A 24324-nucleotide genomic window follows, 5' to 3' on the forward strand; every position below is an offset into this window, starting at 1 on the left:
AATGAACACAAACTTTGGCTATCGTAAACCTGCCTAGTGTTGAGTGAGTTCTAGTCCTTGATTACAATAAACATTTCTTAATATATATACTGCTCAAACTGCACCAGTGAGTTTCCCTAATATCACGATCTCATAATGATTTATTCTAAAAGCAGAAATTGATGGAAAGAAGCCTTTAAAATCCTCAATTCTTCTCCATAAATGTAATATGAGGCCTACTGAAGTGATCAAAGGGCACATGCAAAGGTCTTAAAATACTAAGCCGACCATCAATGCTTTAGAAATCTGTTATGTCTGCTGGTGTGCTGCAAAAATTCCAGGTTAGAAAATATTAATTTTCCATTTCAGTGTTTAAAGTGCAACTCTCCTTTTTTAACTATTGCTATAAGCATAATTCAGCACTGCCCATTTGCTCAACTTTTTTTGTAGATATATACACTATATTCATTTGAATGTGTGGATTTCCATATATGACTGCTAGCACAAATGTCACTTCTTTGCAAGGGTAGAATCTGAGCTGTGTCTGAAGTATATGAACTGCACACATGCATTCCTACCTTGCTGCATAAAGGCCTCTTTTCCACAGACTATTGAAATATGTGCTCAGCAAGCAGTTACCAGGCAGCAGTGAGCTGTTACCAGGCAGTAGTAAGCAGTTACCAGGCAGCAGCAAACAGTTGTCAGAGTTTGAGAGGAATTTCACTGCCTATCAACTGTCTGTGAAAAAGAGGCCTTAGTCTGGTACACACGTTTAATTATGATTGGCCAATCACTAACTACCATAATTTACCACCTCCATGTACTATGAGGGTACACCTACTCAATCTACTAATATTATATAATAGGCACAGACAGTCCCTCCAAGTGCTGCCACCACCGGGGAGACTATGCAGACCCAGGAAGGAAGAGCGCATTGCACTGCAAACAAAAAGAAAAAGGGGTGTGAGGTCAGACCAGCTCCACCTGTCACCTGACTTACATACTGGCTTCCTCATGTCTATTGACTAATTATAATAGCATAGAATTTGCAAATTGTATCGGCTTGCCAGAATATGCAGGGTATAAAACTACCCCACTGCTGTTCCCTGCAGGAGTTAGCCCACGGAAAATACCCTGCATCTCAACAGAGGCGCCATGTCTAGACTTCCTTGTGCCGAGAAATGCAGACAGCCCACCCCCAGACCTGGTCAGAGCCCAGTGGGGGGGGGGGAGGGGGCATCCATGTTACCCCCCCCCCCCTCCAAGTATAGATTCCATACCATTGCAAATTGTACCCAGCTGCACGATTGTGCTAAATGCATGTCTTGTGACCGAACACACCAGTAAGTAGACTGAGGAAGAGGGCAGAGGGTACAGACAGTCCCCTCAAGTGCTGCCACTGCCAGGGAGACCATGTGCACCCTCTGCCCCCACACCCCAACCTACTGCAAGCAAAAAGAAAACATTATTTCATATCTGTTGACCTTATACTACATAGAGGTGGTAAAATTGGTCAGTGATTGGCCAATCATAACTGAAAGTGTGTACCAGGCTTTAGTCATTAACTGCGCAGAACATGAGCCCTTGCTAGTCATTTTCATACAGTTTTGATTGGCCAATGTTACCACCTCCATGTAGTATGATCTGTTCATAGTTTTTAAAATATGTTGGCCCTCACGGTACATGAACGTGGTAAAATTGGCCAATCAAAATTGGATGTGTGTATGCACCCTATCTGTGAAATTCTTGTTTTGCACATCAAAAAGTAAAAGTAAGCATACTGTGTAAGGGTGCATACACACATTCAATTTTGATTTGCCAACGACTGACCAATTTTACCACAGATTTTGAATACTATGAACAGAATGAGCAGATAAGCTCTCATACTATATACATGTATTAAAATTGACAAATCATTGACCAATCAAAATTAGATGTACATACACACCCATAAGCTGTGTACACACTTGAAAGATTAATGAAAGATCACACCTTGTTTAACAGACATTCATCTGCAGACCTGGCAATCATCTGCAGATCTGAAGATCCACCCTGGTGGATCTGATCTGCAGATGAATGTCTGTTAAACAAGGTGTGTATGAGATCTGCAGATATCATAGACTATGGGCTTAATTCACTATCCGGTGCTAAGTGATAGCGCTGGAGTGAACAGCCGCTTAGAATCCCCATAAGTCACTTTGCGGGCACTAATAGTCCCGCAAAGCTCCATTGCGCACAAGACTATCCACATCGCACACAGCGCGGCAGGACAGTAATAGTGCGTGGTGCGATGATAACGTCGCACCCGCTGCCTTGTAAACGTTGCACCCGGTGCAACAAAAATGGCGCATCAGGTGCCCTCGAAACGGCGCATTGATGCGCCGTTTCGGGGCACCCAATGCGCCGTTGTCAAAGATGTTATCGCCGCACCGCGCACTGTTACTGTCCCGCCACGATGCGCGCGATGTGGGTGGTCCTGTGAGCGCAAACCACCTAACGCTGTGGTTTGCGCCCACTAACTGTTAAGGACTCCTAACCGGCTTAGCGCCGGTTAGTGAATTGAGGCCCATGACTGCATTTTGCAGGAACTGATCTTTGGCAGATACTGATCTTTTGAATGTGTACAGTATCTTTGTGTACACCAACTTGCAAAGATTTTTATCTGATGGGGAGTTCAGCTCAATAGAATAGACTGTGTAGAGTAAGTTCTTATACTACATGGAAGGAGGTAAAATTGGTCTGTGATGTTTCATTCATCTTTCAAGTGTGTACACTGCTTCTGTTTTGATTGTCAATTTTGTAGTAAGATTGTGTGCAGGATACGTTGCCCTCTACCTGAATACTAAAGGTATTCCACTTCATTTTTAAAGGGTCTTTCACAAGAATGTCTAACAGCAGCGCACACAGAGCCCTTACACACCGAGTCTGTTGCGTTACATCAAACCACATAAAATATACCGCACTAATGCGATGTGACTATATGTCAATTAGCAGCACATACCAACTGCATTGCATTGTGACAAGATGCTATATGGCAACCAGTGGCATAGCTTAGGAGCTCTGGGCATCTGTGCGAGTTTTACATTGGGCCCCATGATCCCTCCAAAACCTGCCAAGGACAGCTGCTGTGTCAGAGAGGTGTAGGCTGGGGAACAGTCTGTTAACCACTTGAGGACCCAGGCTTTACACCCCCTTAAGGACCAGCGCTGATTTTGCTGATCTGTGCTGGGTGGGCTCTACAGCCCCCAGCACAGATCAAATACCAGGCAGAGCGACCAGATCGCCCCCCTTTTTTCCCCACTAGGGGGATGATGTGCTGGGGGGGGGGGGTCTGATCGCTCCTGCCTGCGTGTGGCTGGCGGGGGGCACCTCAAAGCCCCCTCCACCGCAGGATTCCCCCTCTCCCTCTCCTCCCTCCCTGCCCCGGAGATCGGAGGCTGCACAGGAACGGATCTGTCCTGTGCAGCCTCTAACAGGCTCCTGCCTGTCATGTGACAGCAATCCCCGGCCGCTGATTGGCCGGGGATCGCTGATCTGGTACAACGCTGCTACTGTTAGCAGCGTTGTACAAATGTAAAGAAAGCGGATTATTTCCGCTTGTGTTTACATTTAGCCTGTGAGCCGCGATTGAATTGACAGGAAGCAGCCGCTCGCGGGAGCGGCTGTTTCCTGATTAATTAGCCTGCAGCCGGCGACGCAGATCTGCGTCGCTGGTCCTGCAGCTGCCACTTTGCCGACGCGCGTTATGAGTGCGCGGTCGGCAAGTGGTTAATGGTTACAACTAATCAAAGCACATCTAGAGGTGCTCATTACCAGCATAGCACCAATAAAGAGCTAATAAAGCAGTTCAAAGAGGTTCCCTAGTGGACCCCTCTGATCCAGGGTCCGTGGTGTGATTGCTATCTCTGATAGCGACACAACACACAGCATGCCGTGCATGAACAGTATTGTATGCATTTACAGTAGCAGTGAGGCATATTTTCATTGAACTGTATGCCACACTGAACGGTCACACTGTAGAGGTAATGCGAGGTACGTCTGTTATCGCAATGCAACTGATCCCCAAACTGCTTGTCAGCCACTAGCAACCGTCTGCAAGCGTCCAGCACTTGCGGCGTTTGCCCATTGTTAAATCTTTCCTCACACTAATTTACGTTCTGAAATTTATCTCAGGTGGCAACATCTTTAGTGCTTTCAGGTGCAGCTCTGCGGAATGTTTGGTTTCTGAAAATTCAGAATCCAGTAAAAATAGTGCCAGGTCTCCCATAATGCATAGGGGGAGAATTCAGCATAGCTTAAATGCCTAAGCCAAATATCACTGGGATGGCAGGGCTACATACCGTAAAAGTGGGTATCCTGAATAATTTACTGCATTCTATTATATGTCATAGTGCTTCTTTAAAGTAGAACTGTTGCGAAAATATTACAATTTAAAACACATACAAATAAGAAGTACATTTCTCCCAGAGTAAAATGAGCCATAAATAACTTGTCTCCTATGTTGCTGTCATTTACAGTAAGTAGTAGAAATCTGACATTACCGACAGATTTTGGACTAGCCCATCTTCTCATAGGGGGGTTCTCGTGGTTTTCTTTATTTTTAAAAGCACTTCGTGAATGGCAGTTGCTCCGTCAAACTGCCAAAATAGTGTGCAGCGAGCAGGGAGGCTGGCCAGCATCATTGTATAAATCATTTTCAGGGAATGTATTTATAAATAATAAGGGCCATGCTGAGAATGGAGAAGAGATGGACTAGCCCAAAATCTGTTGGTAATGTCAGATCTCTCCTGCCTACTGTAAGTGACAGCAACATAGGAGAGAAGTAATGTATGGCTTATTTTACTCTGGAAAAAATGTACTTCTTATTTGTATGTATTTTACATTTTAATTTTACAAATTTAATGTTGCCCATTTTCTTGTCTTTGAAAGGTAGACTTAGCTATAATCCAGTAATTCTGCTGAAAAAGTCACATTTCAGCCATTAATGCTACTGAATACTGCTGCTGATAAGCCTGTATCCATATTTATTATAATGAGAATGAAGCTTTGGCAAGCTGTTGCTGTTATTTGTGTCCACAAGGGGGAGTGTTACCCTCATTTGCTATTTCACAGACAGAGAATATCAACTTGGAGAAAAAAACCCTCAAAAGGGAAAATCATTTCCTTTTTTTTAGCATTTCTAGCATTGGAGAGCAGTCCCCAGTTGCAGATTACTTGCAGCTCTTGTTCTAGTGATGTTTTACTTTCTGTCCTAGTCCCAAGCTCTAAAAAGACAGTAGGTAAGGAGAAATTTCAACAACAGAGGCACAGATAAAAACTAAAGCCTGACATTGGCTCTAATTCCTCCTCTTGCAGTACAGAACTAGAAAACAGTTCTGACTGCAGTTTTCATTTAAGATTCAGCAGTCTTTTTGGATAGTCACCAAATGATGTATCTGTTATTCAGTGCTCAGGAACCTACTGTGTTTATTCTGTAGTTTTGTTGCCAATTGGGAACTAACCCTTGCTTCAGCAGCTGCCTTCATTAAAGGACACGTGAATTGAAAAGGATATGGAGGCATCCATATTTATCTCCTCTTAAATAATACCAGTTGACCAGCATTCCTGCAGATCTCTGGCTGCAGTAGTGTCTGGATCACACACCTGAAACAGGCATAATCTAGTCAGCCTTCAGTCAGAACATCTGATCTGCATGCTTGTTTAGGGCCTATGGCTAAAAGTATTAGCGGCAGATGATCAGCAGGACAGCCAGGCAACTTGTATTGTTTGAAAGGAAATAATAATGGCAGCCTTTGTATCCCTCTCAGTTCAGGTGTACTTGTAAGGCTAATTTCACATTTCTAAGGACGTTTGCACCATACCATTGCCCCATGCATATAACCCTGCAGTCGAGTGCGCTGACTGGGTAATATGCACAGTGCTTCCCCCCAGTAAGTGGCGTACTCCCTGCTGCACAGGAAATACTCCACTGGATTTAGGTCGCTCTGTCCAAGTGTCTCTATAGGCTTATATTGCCCTCTTGGCAAGCTGCAGCAGGGGACTACTATGACGCTACAAAATGTGGGTGAATGTAGACTTAAAGAGAACCTGTACTGAGTAAAAATATTTAAAATAAACACATGAGGTAACTTCAAATGAACATTACATAGTTACCTTGCCATCAGTTCCTCTCAGAAGCTGACCATTTTCTTCTGACAATAATCCCTTCCAGTTCTGTCAGTTGCTGTCAGTAAAATATCAGTTGCTGTCAGTTATAGTTGAGAGAAAAACTGATGTACCAGGTAATGTCCATGTTTCCCTATGGCTCAAGTGGGCGATGTTACAGTTTAACTGTGTGCTCACCAGAAAGCTGTTATGGGTAATGGCCATTTTCAAAATGGAGGACGGAAAATTCCCTTGATCACAGTGGCCAAACAGGACGCGGGACAGGAGAAAGACACTGAGGAGTAGACTACATGGAAGGTATGTATGACTTGTGTATGCTTATTTTGACTTTTAATTTTCAGTTCAGGTTTTCTTTAAGGAGAAAGTTCTTAAGTTCTAAAGCAGCCGATAGCAATTGTTTCAGCCGATTATCAAGCGTGTGTCCGGCAGACACCGATCCCCAACTCACCCGAGGGGCAGCCAACTTCCCCTACCCATGTAAGGTCACATACCCTGCTCCTTCGTCCCTCAGCTCCCGCTTCCCCGCATAGCAACAGAAAGCATCGTCAGCTACACACGTCTGTAATGAACTGCCCTGCGATGTCACCCAAAGGGATTGGATTGGGTCTTGTCCCCCCACGGGTGACATATACCATATCACAGGTGTGAATGCATCTTTACACCATGCTTTGAGTAGGAATAACATTTCGATTTACACTATTTATCTATTTACATATGATAGTTATAAGCTACAAATGGTTTAAAAGCCTTCTGCAGCCAGCTTTCCACCTCGTGCTATGTGAATTAATGAAGTAGAGAAACAGGTTTATTGGTTAACAGTTCTAGATATAACAGTTCCTGCAAAACATGCACCATTAAAAATAACCCATATTTCACACATCTTGGCATGCTAATAATGATGATAACCCAGTCATTCTATTGTATTGAAATATGGTAACTGGATATAGCAGCAGACATACTACTAGACTGGCTGCAAGTTTCAAGATGTGCAGTTCACCAGTGCTGGTTTGTCACGGTAGCATATACACAAACTTTGAATCATCTGCCACAATAAAGACGTACATTTTAATAACTTTGATTACAACATGAACTTGTGTAGGTTTGATTTGGCCCAGATACATTTTTGAAGTTTGTCAGAAATGGAATTTGTAGCTCCTGTGGGTCATGTCATGAGTTTAAATAAAGTTTGAAGGCTTATTCACAGTGGGATGTTGCATTGTAATGTGACGTTAATGTCACAACACAGCATTACAACGCAACGCAAAAAAAGGTGGTAATGCACATTAACGCTACATTACCGTCGCATACAGTAAAACATACAGGCAATGAAAAGTATGCTTTCCTGTACCTGGTAATGTGTGCATTTAGAGTTAACGCACTGCAATCAGTGCATTATTATAACGCTACACGTTACAATGCATTGCTAACCTCGTCCTGTGCACGTCCCTTAGGATTAGCATTGCAGTGCGGTAAGATGCGTTATAAGAGTTTATAAAACACAGCTCTGCAACATCCCACGGTGAATGCTGCCTAAAAGAGTATTTCACACATCTTGCCACGCTAATAATGACAATTTGTTTTTTTCAAACAAGAACCCAGTCATTCTATTATATTTAAATAAAACACTATTCTGTTCAGGTGTTGTAGCATTTAAGCTACATCACATAGCAATTATATGGCATATTTATTGTCACAACCGAAGCAGAAAAAAGGGCTCAGGTACCCTTTTGGAAAAAATGGCGCTGCGTAGGCACCTATTATAAAAGCCTTGAATAGCGGCAAAGAAAGGAAAATTGGGCACGCAGCAGCCACAATCGGGCTCCAAAATTTACCTTCTTTGCCACAAATTGTGGATTTTATCATGGCCATGATATGCGGCATTCAAGGTAAATTTCAGCACCTGGGGAGCCCGATTAGCAGCGGTGATTTGAAAAATCCTAGCTGGGGCTTGCGGAAATCCAGATAGCAGCATTGCAGTTCAGCAATGCCACTATTACGCAATGCATCGCAGCTTTTTCCATTTTCACAAGCATTTCTGCAAAGCAATGCTGCTGTTCCACAATGCCATGCTGCTATTTGAATTTCCTCAAACCCCAGCGCCCGGAATTCATTCATCTCACTTCTGCTAATCGGGCGCCTACAAGCGTCACCATTTACCTTGATTGCCGCACATCATGCATGCTGTATGCGATGTACCACCTGTTTGGTATTCTGTGTACATAGCAAAATGGCAGTCAGCTGCACCAGAACTACCATGGTGATAAAATAACAGCATCCGACTTCTCCTCTCTGTAGATAGGAACATGTTAATCAACAGTTGGCTGAAAATTCTTTTGGTATGGGATAAGACCATTCAAAATAGTAAAGAATGATCATGTTGGATGGTTCTCTGCCAAATATGTTCTTTAAAAAATGTATTTAATTTAAAGATATCCTGCGATAGATAGGTTATCATGTATAACTATGTACTAGCCTAGACAGCATTGTCTTGTTTACAAGCCTTAACCAGGGGCATAGCAATAGGGGGTGCAGAGTTGGCGACTGCATTGGGACCCTTGGGCAGAGGAGCCCCAAAGGACCCTCCCTCAACTACAGTATTAGCTTTCTATTGGCCCTGTGCTCATAATAATCACTTCTATAGATGCTTTGAATAGTGGTACTCATTAACCTCCTTAGCGGTATGGACGAGTTTTTTCGTCCATGACCACCGGAGGGCGCCGCTCAGGCCCCGCTGGGCCGATTTTCATAATTGTTTTTTTTAAAACACGCAGCAAGCACTTTGCTTGCTGCATGCTGTGGACTATCTCTGCCGATGCGCCGCTACCCCCCGCGTAAGGGCCTCCCCCCTCCCGAGACACCTGCGCAGCCTGGCTAATCACGATCATCGTCATGGCGACGGGGGAAGCCCTAAAGGAAATCTCGTTCAGAATGGGATTTCCTTATGGCTAATAGCGCCGGTGGGAGGGATGCGGAAGGGAGGGGGGCATTATGTAGCTAGCGCTAGGCTAAAAAAAAAAATATTAAAAAAATAGCGCTGCGCTGCCTCCCAGACGATCTTACTAGAACGCCAGGGAGGTTAACAAACTGCTCCCCATCCCCTTCTTGTACCTCTGACACTGTAGTTGCCATTGGCAGGTTTTGGTGTGCCTTATCAATTGTTATGTATAGAATGCTTGGGGGGGCCCCAATGTAAATCTTGCATCGGGGTTCACAGCTCTTTAGCTACGCCGCTGGCCTTAACCTAATATTTCAGTCAGGTCTTTACCAAGAACATGTCTGAACTAACTGTGCTGTACACAGAATAAATGTATACACAGCATGTCGTCTTGAGTAAGAGACTTTGTAATTCCCTCCCTGTACAAACACAGCACAAAAGTTACAGCTATGACTTCAATATTATGTTATTTAGCAAGGTATCCAGTCTGATGGGAAATGGGAAATAAAGAATATTAAAGCTGAATTCCAGACACAAAGGAAAATATACTTTAGTAGTAGGCTCAATATAGAGTAATCAAAGCAAAAGGTAGAGTATGAGGGACAAAGAAAGCAATGCCATACTTATTTTAGTCATTTGAAGAAGAGCTATAAAATCTATATTCAGATGTTAATATTAGATATGGCCTGAACTATTCTGCCAGCAAACAAGGGGTATTTGCGTTCTCATTGGCAGGTGAACACTTGGCATGTTAGATATGCCCTCATTCATTATAATGGAGCCAAAAATTGACCCCTCACCCCAGAGTCAGCAGACACATGGGAGTCAATCAGCTATCCCTCACACCTGGACCGCCCCCCACCTATCAGAAAGCCAGCACAGCCACCGTTTTGCAGGTTGTGATTGGCGTCTGTGCTAGGCAGATCAGGGAAAGTGTGCTGCTGACAGGGAGAGCGTTAGGCAGGCCTGTGTCCTCAGTGCATATTCTTGCTGCTACCACATTGTGCTGAACAGCTAAGCCCTTCTTAGGGCTGGTACATTGTTTTTCTTGCTATTGTATTGCTGTTCTGTGTTCAGTTCAAAATTTAGCTGTTGAACACAGGTCTGCTGGTCCTAGTAGTGCATGAACCATAACCCAATAATCCTTCGTCACCACTTCTGGCACCTAGTATCCACTATTACCCCCTGTATAAGCCCTCAGTGCAGAATCAGCGTTATTTAGGTGACTTAACTGACAATGAACTAGTACTACCTCAGCCCGACCATAGCAGCTGGAAAACCATGATTGCCTGCACTCCCACGAACGTGCACACAAGCACGACGGCCACTACACACCACTACACAAAGATATTCACTGAGAGGACTAACATTTATGTCCTATAGGTGTCAACTAGCAAAAACAATAATTTGCTCACCAGGTGTTATCACTAAAGCTCTTTGCGGTTATTTGCGGTGCATTATATGTGGTGTTTACTCTGTCAGTGTGAATCGGGCCTAACCTTACACTACCTGATGGACATGTGTACAGTACACACGGCGGACGTTTTAAAGCACTTAATTACACAAATTTAGGAATGTACTGGTATTTCTGCCCTTTAGAGATTAAAATACGACTCTACGTCAGCTACGTAATTTTTGGTGGGACTGTTGGCTTGGATCCCCCTCCAGTATGCCACGGTCCAGGTGTTAGGCCCCTTGAAATAACCTTTCCATCACTTTTGTAGCCAGAAAAAGTCCCTAAAGGTTTTAAAATTTGCCTGCCTATTGAATTCTATAACGGTTGGCCAGATTTGCCTGTTCCTCTCTGCTCTAAAATATACACAACAGCATAATTACCTTTAAAGAAAAACATTTTTTTGTTACAGCTGATACAAATCTTTAACCATTTCAGCCCGCGGGGATTTTTCACCTTATGCATTGGAGCAATTTTCACCTCCCATTCATTCGCCAATAACTTTATCACTACTTATCACAATTTATTGATCTATATCTTGTTTTTTCCGCCACTAATTAGGCTTTCTGTGGGTGGTACATTTTGCTAAGAGCCACTTTACCGTAAATGCATTTTAACAGGATTAATAAGAAAAAAATGGAAAAAAATTCAATATTTCTCAGTTTTCTGCCATTATAGCTTTAAAATAATCCACGCTACCATAAATAAAACCTATGTATTTTATTTGCCTGTATGTCTCGGTTATTATACTATTTAAATGTTGTCCCTATCACAATGTATGGTGCCAATATTTTATTTGGAAATAAAGGTGCATTGTTTCCGTTTTGCACCCATCACTATTTACAAGCTTATAATTTTAAAAATGTTTGTAGTATACCCCCTTCAAATGCATATTTTAAAAGTTCAGACCCTTAGGTAACTATGTATGTCTTTTTTTTTTTTTTTAATTGTATTTTTTTTTTTTTACCATTAAAAAATTTATTTGGGTAATATTTTGATGTGGGACATAAACTGTAATTTTTTTATGTTGTAAAATGTGTTTATTGTAATGTAAAAAATGTGCAGATGTAGTTTTACTATTTGGCCACAAGATGGCCACCTTCGTTTTTAGTCTCCCTCCTTGTACTTCTCGCTAAGCGGAAGTACAAGGGGGATGCGGAAATCTGTCCGGGCAGAAGAGCCGAAGCCTCACAGGTGAGCGCTTCGGTTTTTCTGCAGAGGAAAGGGATCGGTGATCGGGAACCATGTTCCCTTTCACTGATCCCAGGGGACACAGCGGGGACGTGGGGGCGCACCCAAGCGCGGGAGTGCTGCAGAGCTGCCGCCCGGACGTGAGCTTCACGTCCGGGCGGCGGAAATGGTTAAATAAATCTGCACTGTTTCTACTTCCTGATTCATGGAAGCAGACATATTGTTAACAGCCTGAGCTTTCAAATGAGCTTATCTACCTTATCTGCTGTGGCAGCCATGTGACACAGGGAGAGATAAAATTACAACTATTGATTAGACACAGATGAGAGGGAATTAAACACTCTCTAAAGGGGCCCATACACTCAGCCGATTTTCTGGCCGACCGATCGATCCCGATCGATCGATCGATAGATCGATTGCAAATCGGTTGGCCAATCGACCGATCGATGGCCGATTTCGATCGATTTCGATGGATTTCCATCGAACTGGCAGGGTGGAAAATTTAGGTCGATCTGATGAGATTGCTTATCAGTTTGCATTGGCCTTAATGGAAATCTGATGGCAAAAAAATGCCATCAGATCGAATTTCAATAGATTTTAAACTGAAATCTATTGGAATTCTATCCTGGTAAAAAATGTTCTAAAAACGCATCAGATAGATCATCAGATGCATTTCTTATCTATCTGCTGCCAATTTGACGAGTGTATGGGCACCATAACTCTCAAACTCTCTAAATACATACAGGGTGCATTTCTCTCTGTTTTCCTCTTGACCTGTGCAAGAGTTCAGTTCCACTTTAAAAGGGCACAGGAATGGTGGTTGTAAAATGTTGTAATTTTTTTTTAAATTATTTTATCGCAAACATTCAGCAGTGACAGTGCGCTTTATCCCAACTAAAGAATAAGCTTCATCAGCACCCTCTATTGGGAAAATATTTGCATCATAGTTTGCTTACTTTAATTTGAATGTTCTGCAAGATAGAAGCAAAAAAAAAAAAACAAAACAAAAACAAAAAAACCCTCTATATTAAGCAAAACACACAACTACATCCCCTAAGGACAATCACACACTTATCAAAACACCTAATTCATACCATACTACTACACCTCAAGTCCCTCTAACGCCCACAGCCACACCTTCTTCCACCACCCACGTCCACAACCCACTCACACACATGTCACTCCTGCCCCACATCCTCCCCCCGAGAATGCCACTAACTGGAAACATCCATCTCCCCTTCCTCCTCAATCGTCCTTTCCCACACCCTGTCATTTAGAAATCCACTCCCAGTCCCCACTCTCAAATAGAACAAGGTTCAGCATCTTTTTACATTTTAGAATAATAAGCCTGGTCAGGAATGGTGGCAGTAAAATATTGGTAAATTTACCACAATACAATGTTTACCGCAATGCAATGACATGCAAAATCGCATGGTAAATGCATCCAATGTTACTAATAGGCTGCATTTACACTGTCAAATGGAATGCAAATGCAAGAGGCATTTGCCAGACCACAACTGCATGATGCACTCACCACACTGCAAATGCAAAATGGTGGCCTGCTGCATTTTTCTGCAGCCGCAACACTAAGTGTCAACTGCAAACTTGAATCAGATGCAATGCAAGCCTATGGAAATAGACTTGTCCATTCTCACTAGGCTTTCCACCGCACAAATTATCTTTCACAAAAATTTGGCGCCACTGTTCCGGTTCGTCCCATCCCTACTAGTCTCGGTAACCAGGAAGCATAGGGCTTCTTGTTGTTAGTTTGTGAAAAAAAAAATAAAACAATTGGTACTCTACTGCAACAGAGAAAATTGTCATCTGTCCACGCAGACCAATGAGAATCCACCCTGTTGCTAGGTAGGATCATGTGTATTTAAAAAAAAAATAACAGGAAGCCCTATGCTTCCTGGTTACCAGGGAAGCGGCAGACAAACAGCAATGAGCGGCGACAGTGCAGGTGACAAGAAAAGTGACAGAAATACTGGCGGACAGGTATGCTCTCGGGTGGAAATGCAAATGCAGTGGATGGAATTGGCAGGGGTTAACACAGTCAGTCCTACTGCAACTTTTTTGCATCCACTAAAGTGGGCCATACACACATCAATTTTTTTAGTGGCAGAATCAATTACTCTGTGTGAATGTGCTGGAAATCTGTAGTACAAAAAGCCAGATAGATTGTAATTTTGATCAATTCATGGAAAAAAAAATCAAAATAACACTTAAACTAGACAAAGACTTCAGTCAATCAGACATGTAGAGAGCAGTGGTAGACCCATACCATTGCACTGTATCAATCAATGCAACACTGCAGTTTGATAGATTTTCAGTAGATTTAATGGTGAAATCTATTGAACATCTGTGTTCAGTGTTTGGTAAGATTTGATCGTATGTAATCTGATTCAGATGAGCGAGAGATTGATCTAGTCCTCACATTGGGTGGCAATCTAAACATATATGGGCAGAGCTTGGCTGGGGACGGATGGCAGCACAATGACTCTTTAGACTGTAATTTAACCACATGGTCCATTCAGTAAGCAGGGAGATGGCTTTAGCCCATTTCATATACAATTTTCAGTGAAGAATCGCTAAAAAATTGTGTGAGAGATCAGATAAGTGAATAAAATGTCATCATTTATTGATTATTTCACCTTTAATGAACCAATCTGTACATCGTATCCATCACAGTTGATTATAAAAACTGTTCTTCAGATCAACTCAATTGTCATTGAACAATCACCTTCAGAATCATTCACAGTCAATTTGGGGCATCAGCAAGGTTTATTTTTTGTTAGTCTCATCGCATGTATGTGATCGCTGAAAATTGTACCATTAGTGGGCACCTATAGTTGCGCTGTGTTGCTGAATTTTGTAACAGTACCCTAGTGGACATATTTGGAATTCTTCCATCTGGTAAAGCATCTCACACACAGTTTTAGCTGCCTGTTCAGCTATTTGCCTAGATTTCAGCTTTTAAAAGATTGTTCAGCATTTGACAATAAAGTAAAAACAAATCCTCCATATGTGCCCTGCAGAGGTTGAGCTATTTGTACCTCTGCCAGTCAGCTGTTTCTCATGCCTCCATAAGCAGCTTCAGGGCTGCTACAGTATGTCTAGATTTTTTTTTCTTTGATGATTCACAGCTTATCTGCAATGGTAGTGCAGCTAATATGCCGTCCAAGAACTGGAAACCTAAACATTTGTGTCTGTGCCCACCAGCTCTACTACATCATGCTGACATACACTACAGCTTAGATAGATGAAAATAGAGCAAACCCCCTTAGATCAGGGCTTTTTGTTTGCTAAAAACTGTTTAGCTCTATATACTGAGAACATTGAAAGTGGCCACATGGGTCCTTTTCTAATCTCCATAGCCCTGACTGATATAGGCATGGGGACCTCATAATCCATAAGTGGGGAATTCAATAAAAGATCACAAAGCATTAAAATGATCCTAAAGGTATAATACAGTAAAGGTATAATACAGTCGAAACTGAATTGTAAGCCTTGAAATGCATTCAGGGAATACAACTTATTTGCTCTGGGCATCAGCTTTCATGAAAGCATAGCTGTAATTCACCAGTCCACTTCACTGACTAAATCCCCATTTCTGTTGGTGATATTGTCTGGGTACCCCTTATGTTTATTCTTTTATTATACTAGGCAGTTTTAGGGAGGCTACAGACACAAGACTCACTCAAGACAAGTGATTTTCCAGCTTCATTTAAAATTTGCAATGAAATATATATATCAGTACTGCACAGGTTGTTGGAGCAATTCAGTGTTGCTAGAGTTATCCTTCTATATTATTTTGCAGTCAGCTATGAATGTCCTCAACAAGCCTCTAATAAAAATAGCATTTTTTACCAACCCTTATTAGCATTTAGCTGCACAAAGCAGGAAGCATTGCCACTCCGAAGAAGCAATTATCTGCTACAAAGATAACACCGTCAGAAAGCATTGTACGATTTCTAGAGACAGACCTCCCACTCCATTTCTTATGGAAGAACCCTGGATTCAGATGATGTACAGAGGCATTGCCATCTCTTTCACATATATAATGCCCTTGCAGCTCCTGACAGCATACAATAGCATGTTCATCTAAGTTTGCATCCAGTGTCCTATTACTACCTTCTTGATGGCCAGTACATAACCAATGGCAGCCTTATTTTGTATCAGTAGAGTACCAACCATGAAAGGTTGAGAAGTGGAGGTTTGCTGAGTCTTGGAGGGACATTGCTGGCTCTAGCCAATCGCTGTTGTGTTTTTTTCCCAGCATCTGGCAACCAGAGCCATAATAAGCTTAGGGACAAAAGTCCCAGTCCCATCATACCTATTTGGTTACCTTCCATCTCTGCGTTACTGACAACCATGCAGCCAGCCTACTCAACCACCCACGTACTAGGTTTTCTACCTCTATCTAATTAAGAGCAATGTTGCTGAGGAGCAGAAGAGGCACCACTATATTTCCTGTCCTGTTTTTATGTGTAAAGTATTCTTCTTCAGGTTCTTCTGAACATGAAGTGAGAGGTTTATGGAGGCTGCCATCTTCATTATCTGTGCTAATACCCCACCTCTAATACTATAAGTCCCTGGCCCAGAATGATTATGCAGATCAGACACTTTGACTCTGGTCTAGTTCCACTGTCTGCTTGCTTGTTGCTGGTGTGTGACTCAAAAACAACTGGTCAAGACCTCAGCATGACAGCCAGGCAATTGGCATTGTTTATAAGGGAATAAAGATGACAGCCACCATATGTCTCTAACTTCAGGTTACCTTCAAACATTGGACAGGGAATTTCAGATTTCAAATTACTTTTATGTGTGCTGATGAAGCTGATAGGGTGCGCTGATGGGGAGGACAGATAGCAAAGTGTCATTTTTTTTAAATGTTAAAGTACTTCATTTTTGAAGGTCAAGATTTGCATAAAATGATATTCTACATATTAAAGCATGTATAGTAGCCACAGATATATAGTATGTACCTATGTTAGATTATGTTATTACACTATCCACATTAATAATACTCTACAAAACACAACTTAAAACCAAAATAAAAAGTTTAAAGTTTCTGATGAGGCATCTTTGGACATATTGAGATGTCATGCCTGAAATGTGTACCTAGCACTACCATCTAGAAAGGTTTACTGATTTGTTTTTATTTGTGTATTAAAAGGCATGGTGAACTAAGGACTTAAAGCTTTAGGCTAAACAAAACTATTGATTTATCAGATAGACTAGGATTCTCCAACGCAGGGGTGGTTTGTTATGTTCTGAATTTGCATTGCTTTACAAAATATGAATCATCACATGTTTATTTTTGTTTAAAATGTATGTTTAAAATGGTTACATTTTAACCAAATCCAGCATTGAACAATGACAATTCTGATATGAATCACGATGAGTATAAACAATATACAAAAGCAAAGTGCTGGGCAAGAAAGCTTGTTTCATGGATCAAAATAGCATCCATGTAAAAATTACATTTGGTAATTGGGGGCCAGTTATTGTCGTTATTTGATCACAGATGCCATTCAAATACCACCCCGCACCCTATATTCTAACTAACCCTCCCTGCCTTCACCTATCACTGACCTCATCAGGGCCAGATTTGTACTTTTCACCACCCAAGGCTCACTTTCACCTCCCTCCCCAAGTCTAAATGAAGCATGTACATGTGCACACTCTATTTGTGGTGGTTTGTGGTGATTATATAGTCCTTCTACATCCCAAAAGCATGCTATTAAGTTCCCGCCCCAAACACTGGCCTTAGACTACGGTTAGGTTTAGATTGTGAACCCCCCTGGGAGACAATAGTGAAGTGACTGTGTACCAGAGGCTCCAGATATAATAATTCAACATCCAGGTGTCTCAAGATAAATTCATTGCTTGCAAACACAGTGCTGATATCAGATCTCAGGTGAATTCTATTTGGTGGTGCGCTGCTTAAGAAACACAACAAAGTCCACTTTCACAATTAAAACAGCTGCGCACTAATGTTCCCTTCAGTTCAGTTCCAGTTTTCCATCAAATGCACAATTTTGCTCCTGCAGTCAGCTGCCACTGTTTCCACTTTGGTACGACACCACCACCACACCCCAAGCAGTGGGCACTCACCACATCAAAATGACCCTCTATTAGATGGGTCTCCAGCGCATGTAGGGTCATATGGCCGCCCCCTGCCTTCTCGAGCAACTCTTGTTCACCACTTCAACCTTTCTCATGGGATCATCACACCTCAAAAGATAATATTCGGAAAGACCATAGCGTAAAACCATAAAAGCTATTTATTATTAAAAGAAATTTGCACTCACAAGCATGGAGGTTTTCATAGGGCACAGAGTTTTTATGGGCTCTACCCCAATCGATGGCCGCTGGGTGGGCTATGTTGCGCTGGTATGGTCAGCTCCTCCCGGTGTCCCCCTCTGTCTCCACGTCCCTCCTTGGCCACAAGCTTTACTAGTTTCGTCGCTACCTGCGACTCATCAGAAGCATGTGCGGCCATTACTCTTTCCTTCTAATATACCCTTTACCTTGTCTTCTTCCGTTTACTCTTCCCTCCCCTCCCCGGATGTGACATCCTATCCCCCGTCCTCATACGGGTCTCCCAATCCCAGGTATGGAAGGGTCTCCCAATCCCAGGTATGGAAGGGGAGAATAGAATTAAAACTTTTTTCAAAAGTACAGACAGAAATGGATATATATCCACGAGAAGTGGTCATCACCCAAGGTGGATAAAGGGTGTCCCTAGAGGACAACTCATGAGAATGAGGAGAAACTGCGCGGATATGGTTGATTTTGAAGCACAATCACTTATTTTGAAGGAAAGATTTTTGGAAAAGGGATATGAGGAAAGATTTTTGGATGAAGAAATCAGTAGGGTAAGGGAACAAGATAGAGTAGAGCTTATTAATAGAGAGAGGAATGGGAATATAAATGGAAATGAACACAATTATGCTTTTGTCACAGAATATAATGCACAATACAAACAGGTGGAGCAAATAGTCCAGAAACACTGGGAAATTTTGTTGTCAGATATAGAGCTGAGTAAAATTTTACCTTCTAGGCCCAAATTCATATACAGAAAGGCCCCCAATTTAAAAAAAAATTTGGCCCCTAGCTGTGTGGAGCCGAAAAAGGACCACCCAGGTTTAAGGAGTGGCAACAACCGGGGTTTTTCCCATGTAGGGATTGCAAAGGATGCAGGGAGGCCAAAGCAAGAAGGACAGATAGGGTGATGGGTCACTCCAATAATAAACAGGTAAAATTAAGAGATTTTATCACATGTAATGATAAGTATGTGATTTACTTGGCTTGGTGCCCATGTGGGCTACAATACGTTGGGAGGACCACCAGACCCTTGAAAGAGAGAATTGGGGAGCATATCAGAAATATTAGAAAAGGTTTTATGAACCACACCCTGTCTGCACATTTCAAAAATGCACATAACAGTAACCCAGCATTATTGTCTTTCTGTGGAGTAGAAAAGGTCAATAGACCATGGAGGGGTGGCAATATGGTTAGGGAAATATCACAAAGGGAGACAAAATGGATATACCTACTAAACACATTGAAACCTAGGGGGTTAAATGCCGATATAGACCTAGTGTGTTTTTTGAGCAACGATTGAGCTACAATAGGCATAAAACATTGTGAGTGGTGAGCAATAGCACCCACGCCTAGAAGTCCTAATCTATCACAGAAGGTTGGAGGTTAAAGTTCTGGGGGGTTTTCTATATATTTTTTTGAAGCACTTAGAGCAATAAGTTGTTTGATAAGATAATGAATATTGAATATTAAGGGAGCAAACTTTACACTTGTTTATAAGGTTGACCAAGGACTGACAGGCGGAGTGAAATAGCACACCACTATAAAATATAAAATAATAATGGATTAAAAAGTAGGTAAAACTGTACTTCTCTGAAAAATTGGCTGTCGGATAAAGTTTTTATAAAAATGTGTATGTTTACTATTAAGAATAATGTGAGGGATGTGCCCTAATGGTGGCCACTGGGAAGGCGTAAGCAAAATACTAATATAAACAGTACAAACTAATGCAGAATGGCTGTTGCCATGGTGACATAGAAGAGAAGCGGTGGGCGTCTGAAGGGACGTGCACGCTCGTATGAGGCGAGGATAAGATCTGGGCGCGAGCGCGAGCCCAAGCTAGTGATGTGGTGGACGTCGGGTGTGACGCGTGCGCGTTCTGCAGCGGGGATTGGAGGTAGGCGCTAGTATGAACGCGTACGCGTGCCCATGGCAACGCCATACTCACTGCAACCAATCAGGAAGGAGGGAGGCGTGTGCCAGGTAGCGTCATATGACGGATGGCAGTTACGCTTCCATACCTGGGATTGGGAGACCCGTATGATGACGGGGGATAGGATGTCACATCCGGGGAGGGGAGGGAAGAGTAAACGGAAGAAGACAAGGTAAAGGGTATATTAGAAGGAAAGAGTAATGGCCGCACATGCTTCTGATGAGTCGCAGGTAGCGATGAAACTAGTAAAGCTTGTGGCTAAGGAGGGACGTGGAGACAGAGGGGGACGCCGGGAGGAGCTGACCATACCAGCGCAACATAGCCCACCCAGCGGCCATCGATTGGGGTAGAGCCCATAAAAACTCTGTGCCCTATGAAAACCTCCATGCTTGTGAGTGCAAATTTCTTTTAATAATAAATAGCTTTTATGGTTTTACGCTATGGTCTTTCCGAATATTATCTTTTGAGGTGTGATGATCCCATGAGAAAGGTTGAAGTGGTGAACAAGAGTTGCTCGGGGGCGGCCATATGACCCTACATGCGCTGGAGACCCATCTAATAGAGGGTCATTTTGATGTGGTGAGTGCCCACTGCTTGGGGTGTGGTGGTGGTGTCGTACCAAAGTGGAAACAGTGGCAGCTGACTGCAGGAGCAAAATTGTGCATTTGAAGGAAAACTGGAACTGAACTTGTGATGTACATAAGAGGAGTTTCTCCAAGGGAACATTAGTGCGCAGCTGTTTTAATTGTGAAAGATAAATTCATTACCCATGTTCCTCTAGATAAAAGAATGAAGTAGAGGTATGTCCCTAGATGTCAGCATATGTAGTCAGATGTCTCCCAGTATAGGAAGCCAGACATGTCCCCCTGTGTAGTAAGCCATAATTCTTCTCAGTAGATAGCAATAATTCCCCTTTGTATAGGTATCCAAGTGCTACCACATTATAGGTAGCCAAGTGTCCCCTCAGTATAGGTAGCCAAGTGTCCCCTTAGTATAGGTAGCCATATTCCTCCCCTCCACCCCCATCAGTATAGGTAGCCTAGTGTTCCCTTAGCGTAGGCAACCACAATTCCCCCAATAGAGGTAGCCATAATGCTCCCAGTGTACATAGTCACAATACCCACAGTATAAGTAGCCAAGTATCTCCTCAGTAAAGGCAGCTATAATTCCCCCTGTATATGTAGACATAATGCTCGCAGTGTAGGTAGCCATACCCCCCCCCCCAGTATTGGTAGCCCTAACTGTACACAGTATATGTAGCTGAGTGTCCCCTCAGCATAGGTAACCCTAATGCTTCTAGGATAGGTGGCCAAGTGCCTCCTCAGTATAGGTAGCCATAATGCCCCCAGTACAGGTAGCTAGATGAAGTACTTTTTCCTTCTCCTCGAATATCCTACTCTGCTCTCCTCTTTCCCCCTCCCCTCTGCATAATGGGCATGGGGATTGGCCGAGAGCAAAGCAGTCATGGAATACTCAAAGAGCCGGAGGAAAAAAAAGACGGCTTAGTGTACAGGTACTATACTGCCCAGCAAGACCGCCCCAGCCATCATACCACCCTGACCCTGGGCCTTTGTGGACTGCCCACAAATATGACCCCGAACCTCACCCCTGTGTACACTCAACCTTAACCTCCCTCCACCTATGCCTAATAGTTACCTCCCTATCTATGCCTTACAATAACATCCAACCTACCTACGCCTAACACTAACTCCCCCAGCACCACATTGATGCCTCTCCATAACACCCAATAACAGTAGTTAGCTACAGATGCAAGCAATACGGTTACTTGGCTATATATGTGCTGCAATGATCCAGAGCTCAGCTATGCATTACCTGAACTCTTGTGCTGATTATTATTACCCCTACTGCACAATAGCTGTGAGTTTGGCTATGCTCAGGCATCCCCAACACCCAATTTACACAGTTCAAATGTTATAGCCATGGGCTCAACTGTGTGGTGACCAAACTCGGGCAGCCAAATTATACCCATGGCACAACGTAAGCTGCAGTTATCCATTGCAGTATATGATAATTGATGGTGCCCAAATCACTGATATGGGCCAGTGCCCAATTTATGCGTCTCATCTAAAATTGCTTGGAAATTGCAGTATAGTTTGCTTCCTCTCATTTCTGGATTCAGTTGCTGAGTGGGTCAGTCAAGGTGACCATATGACATATAAACACATAGATGGCAGACTACATGCTTTTAGGGTCAATGATTTACAATAGTAACCATTCATCTGCAAAAAGAGATGGGATTTTGTAGTTGACAGGAAGAAGGTTTGGACAATTGTGAGACCTCAATACTGCTAACAGGAAAGCACGGTTACATAAAATATTTATCCATTTGAAAAGGTTAACTTCCAAAGGTAATGCATATAATTTACGCAAATCAACATGATTGTTTTCTGAATTTGCATTGCTCAATTTTGGGGTTAGCTGGACTTTAACATCCAATACAGTTATAAATGCAGTGACTAGTTAACTAGCATTTTCGTTCTGCACAGAATGCAAATTGAGTGAACAACTCATATATCTGCAGGATATTACGTTAGGAAAAAAGTGACAGCCAGAAATTGCTGGGTGAGCTATTTTTACCACAGAGCTAATGTTTTTAGAAACAAACATTCTGAACTACTAAGGTTCTTTCCTCAGGCGTGTTGATGAGAACTGAGTAGCGTGACAAATAATCTCACAATCCTGGATGTTTGTGTTTAATATAAATCTCTCACTCTTATTCACAGCTCCTTATGAAATCTGCCCTGAGGAGTATATGATGTCTATGGTATGGAAGAGAACCCCAGCTGGAGACCTGGCATTCAATCGATGTCCGCTTAACGCTACTGGTAAACGCTCCACTATTAAGAGTTATATACATTTATATCTAACAATGAATGATGAGCAAAGATGTTTATTCATCCCCAGTGCAGTTTAGAAGATCATAATTGAGCCCTTCAAATAATCATTTGTACAAATGGAATTTTAGGAAAATGGATAATAGATTGTGCATCTTGTTTCCCAGTGTTCTCTAGCTAAATAGAGTCATTTGTGAGATTGCTTTTGTATGATCCCTGCATTGCTGCGGAAGCTAACAAATATTTTCTGCATCCTGTTTGACTCACAGGCACCACTAGCAGACGCTGCTCGCTCAATCTTCATGGTATAGCCTTCTGGGAACAGCCGAGCTTTGCAAGATGCATATCATCTGAATACAGACACTTGCAGCTTTCAGTAGGTGCAAAGCCAGCTTTTGTCCTTGTTATGTTTATTTCTGATTATGTGGCTGTGCAAAAAATGTAACTCATCCATATCTAGTCAGAATTGCAGCAGTGGCTGAGCAAATAAAACCAGCTCTGAATGCTGCACATGTACATCAACAAAGCCAAGCCTTAATCACTGAGAAGACGTTTTCAGTGTTCTCTTGGAAACGAACAAGGATAATGAGGGTTTACCATATTAATTCTATCAGTCACACTGTATTTCCCATTATAAGACCCACAGGCAGGATTTTGATATAAAAAGGAGGCTTCATTTTTTTGTGTGGGTGTCTGACTGTGTGTGTGTCTGACTGTGTGTCTGTGTGTCTGTCTGTGTCCAAATAAGAGTTGGAGAATTAGTAATATGCTGCAGAATTTGGCTATGTTCATAGTGGTGCATTGTGGTGTGGCATAATGGTTGCTTTGTAACACAGCTTGCTACACTGCAATGCACCACCTATAACGACATGTGCAGTGGATAGGTTGCAGTATAACGGTGTGCGGCATCTTAATGCACTGCATGCAGTGCGATACTGCAAAATGTCTGCGTTAAAGAGAACTTGGAGAAAAAAAAGAGGCCCTGGGGGTACTTACCTCAGGGGTCGGAAACCTCTGGATCCTAATGAGGCTTCCCCCTTCCTCCTCTGCACAATGGATCCAGCACTGGGACCCCAGACAGCGGCAGATGGCAATGTTTACCTTTGCAATCTAGCGCAGGTGCAGTACCATCCTTCCTCTCGGGCACCAGAGATATCCGAGCTCCATCAGGTCAGCTCTACTGCACAGACACCGGTATTTCTCGCCTGCACAGTAGAGTGGACCCAATCGAGCTCGGCTATTTCTGCCAGAGCTCAAGGGGGAAGATGGTACTGTGTCTGCACTGCCATGTGCAAAGGTAAATATTGTCATGTGCTGCAGGTGCTACTGCCTCCGGGGAGAGCCAGCACTAGATCGGGGCTACACAGGAGGATGGGGGAAGCCTCATTAGGATCCAGAGGCTTCCCCCTCCCAAGATATCCGAGCTCCATCAGGTCAGCTCTACTGCACAGACACCGGTATTTCTCGCCTGCACAGTAGAGTG

The 24324-nt window shown here is 42.8% G+C and overlaps 1 protein-coding gene across 5 annotated transcripts in view; it reads left to right on the forward strand.

Moving 5' to 3' along the window:
* ADGRB3 (adhesion G protein-coupled receptor B3) overlaps positions 1 to 24324 on the forward strand; it is a 1235185-nt gene that overhangs the window by 558115 nt on the left and 652746 nt on the right. For all 5 annotated transcript variants that reach the window (XM_068281444.1, XM_068281441.1, XM_068281445.1 and 2 more), the window contains 2 exons: positions 22731 to 22832; positions 23111 to 23217. In XM_068281444.1, the coding sequence (XP_068137545.1) occupies positions 22731 to 22832; positions 23111 to 23217 (209 nt within the window). The remainder of the gene's footprint in view (positions 1 to 22730; positions 22833 to 23110; positions 23218 to 24324) is intronic.

Source organism: Hyperolius riggenbachi, chromosome 4, assembly GCF_040937935.1.
Source record: "Hyperolius riggenbachi isolate aHypRig1 chromosome 4, aHypRig1.pri, whole genome shotgun sequence".
Classification (NCBI taxonomy): Eukaryota; Metazoa; Chordata; class Amphibia; order Anura; family Hyperoliidae; genus Hyperolius; species Hyperolius riggenbachi.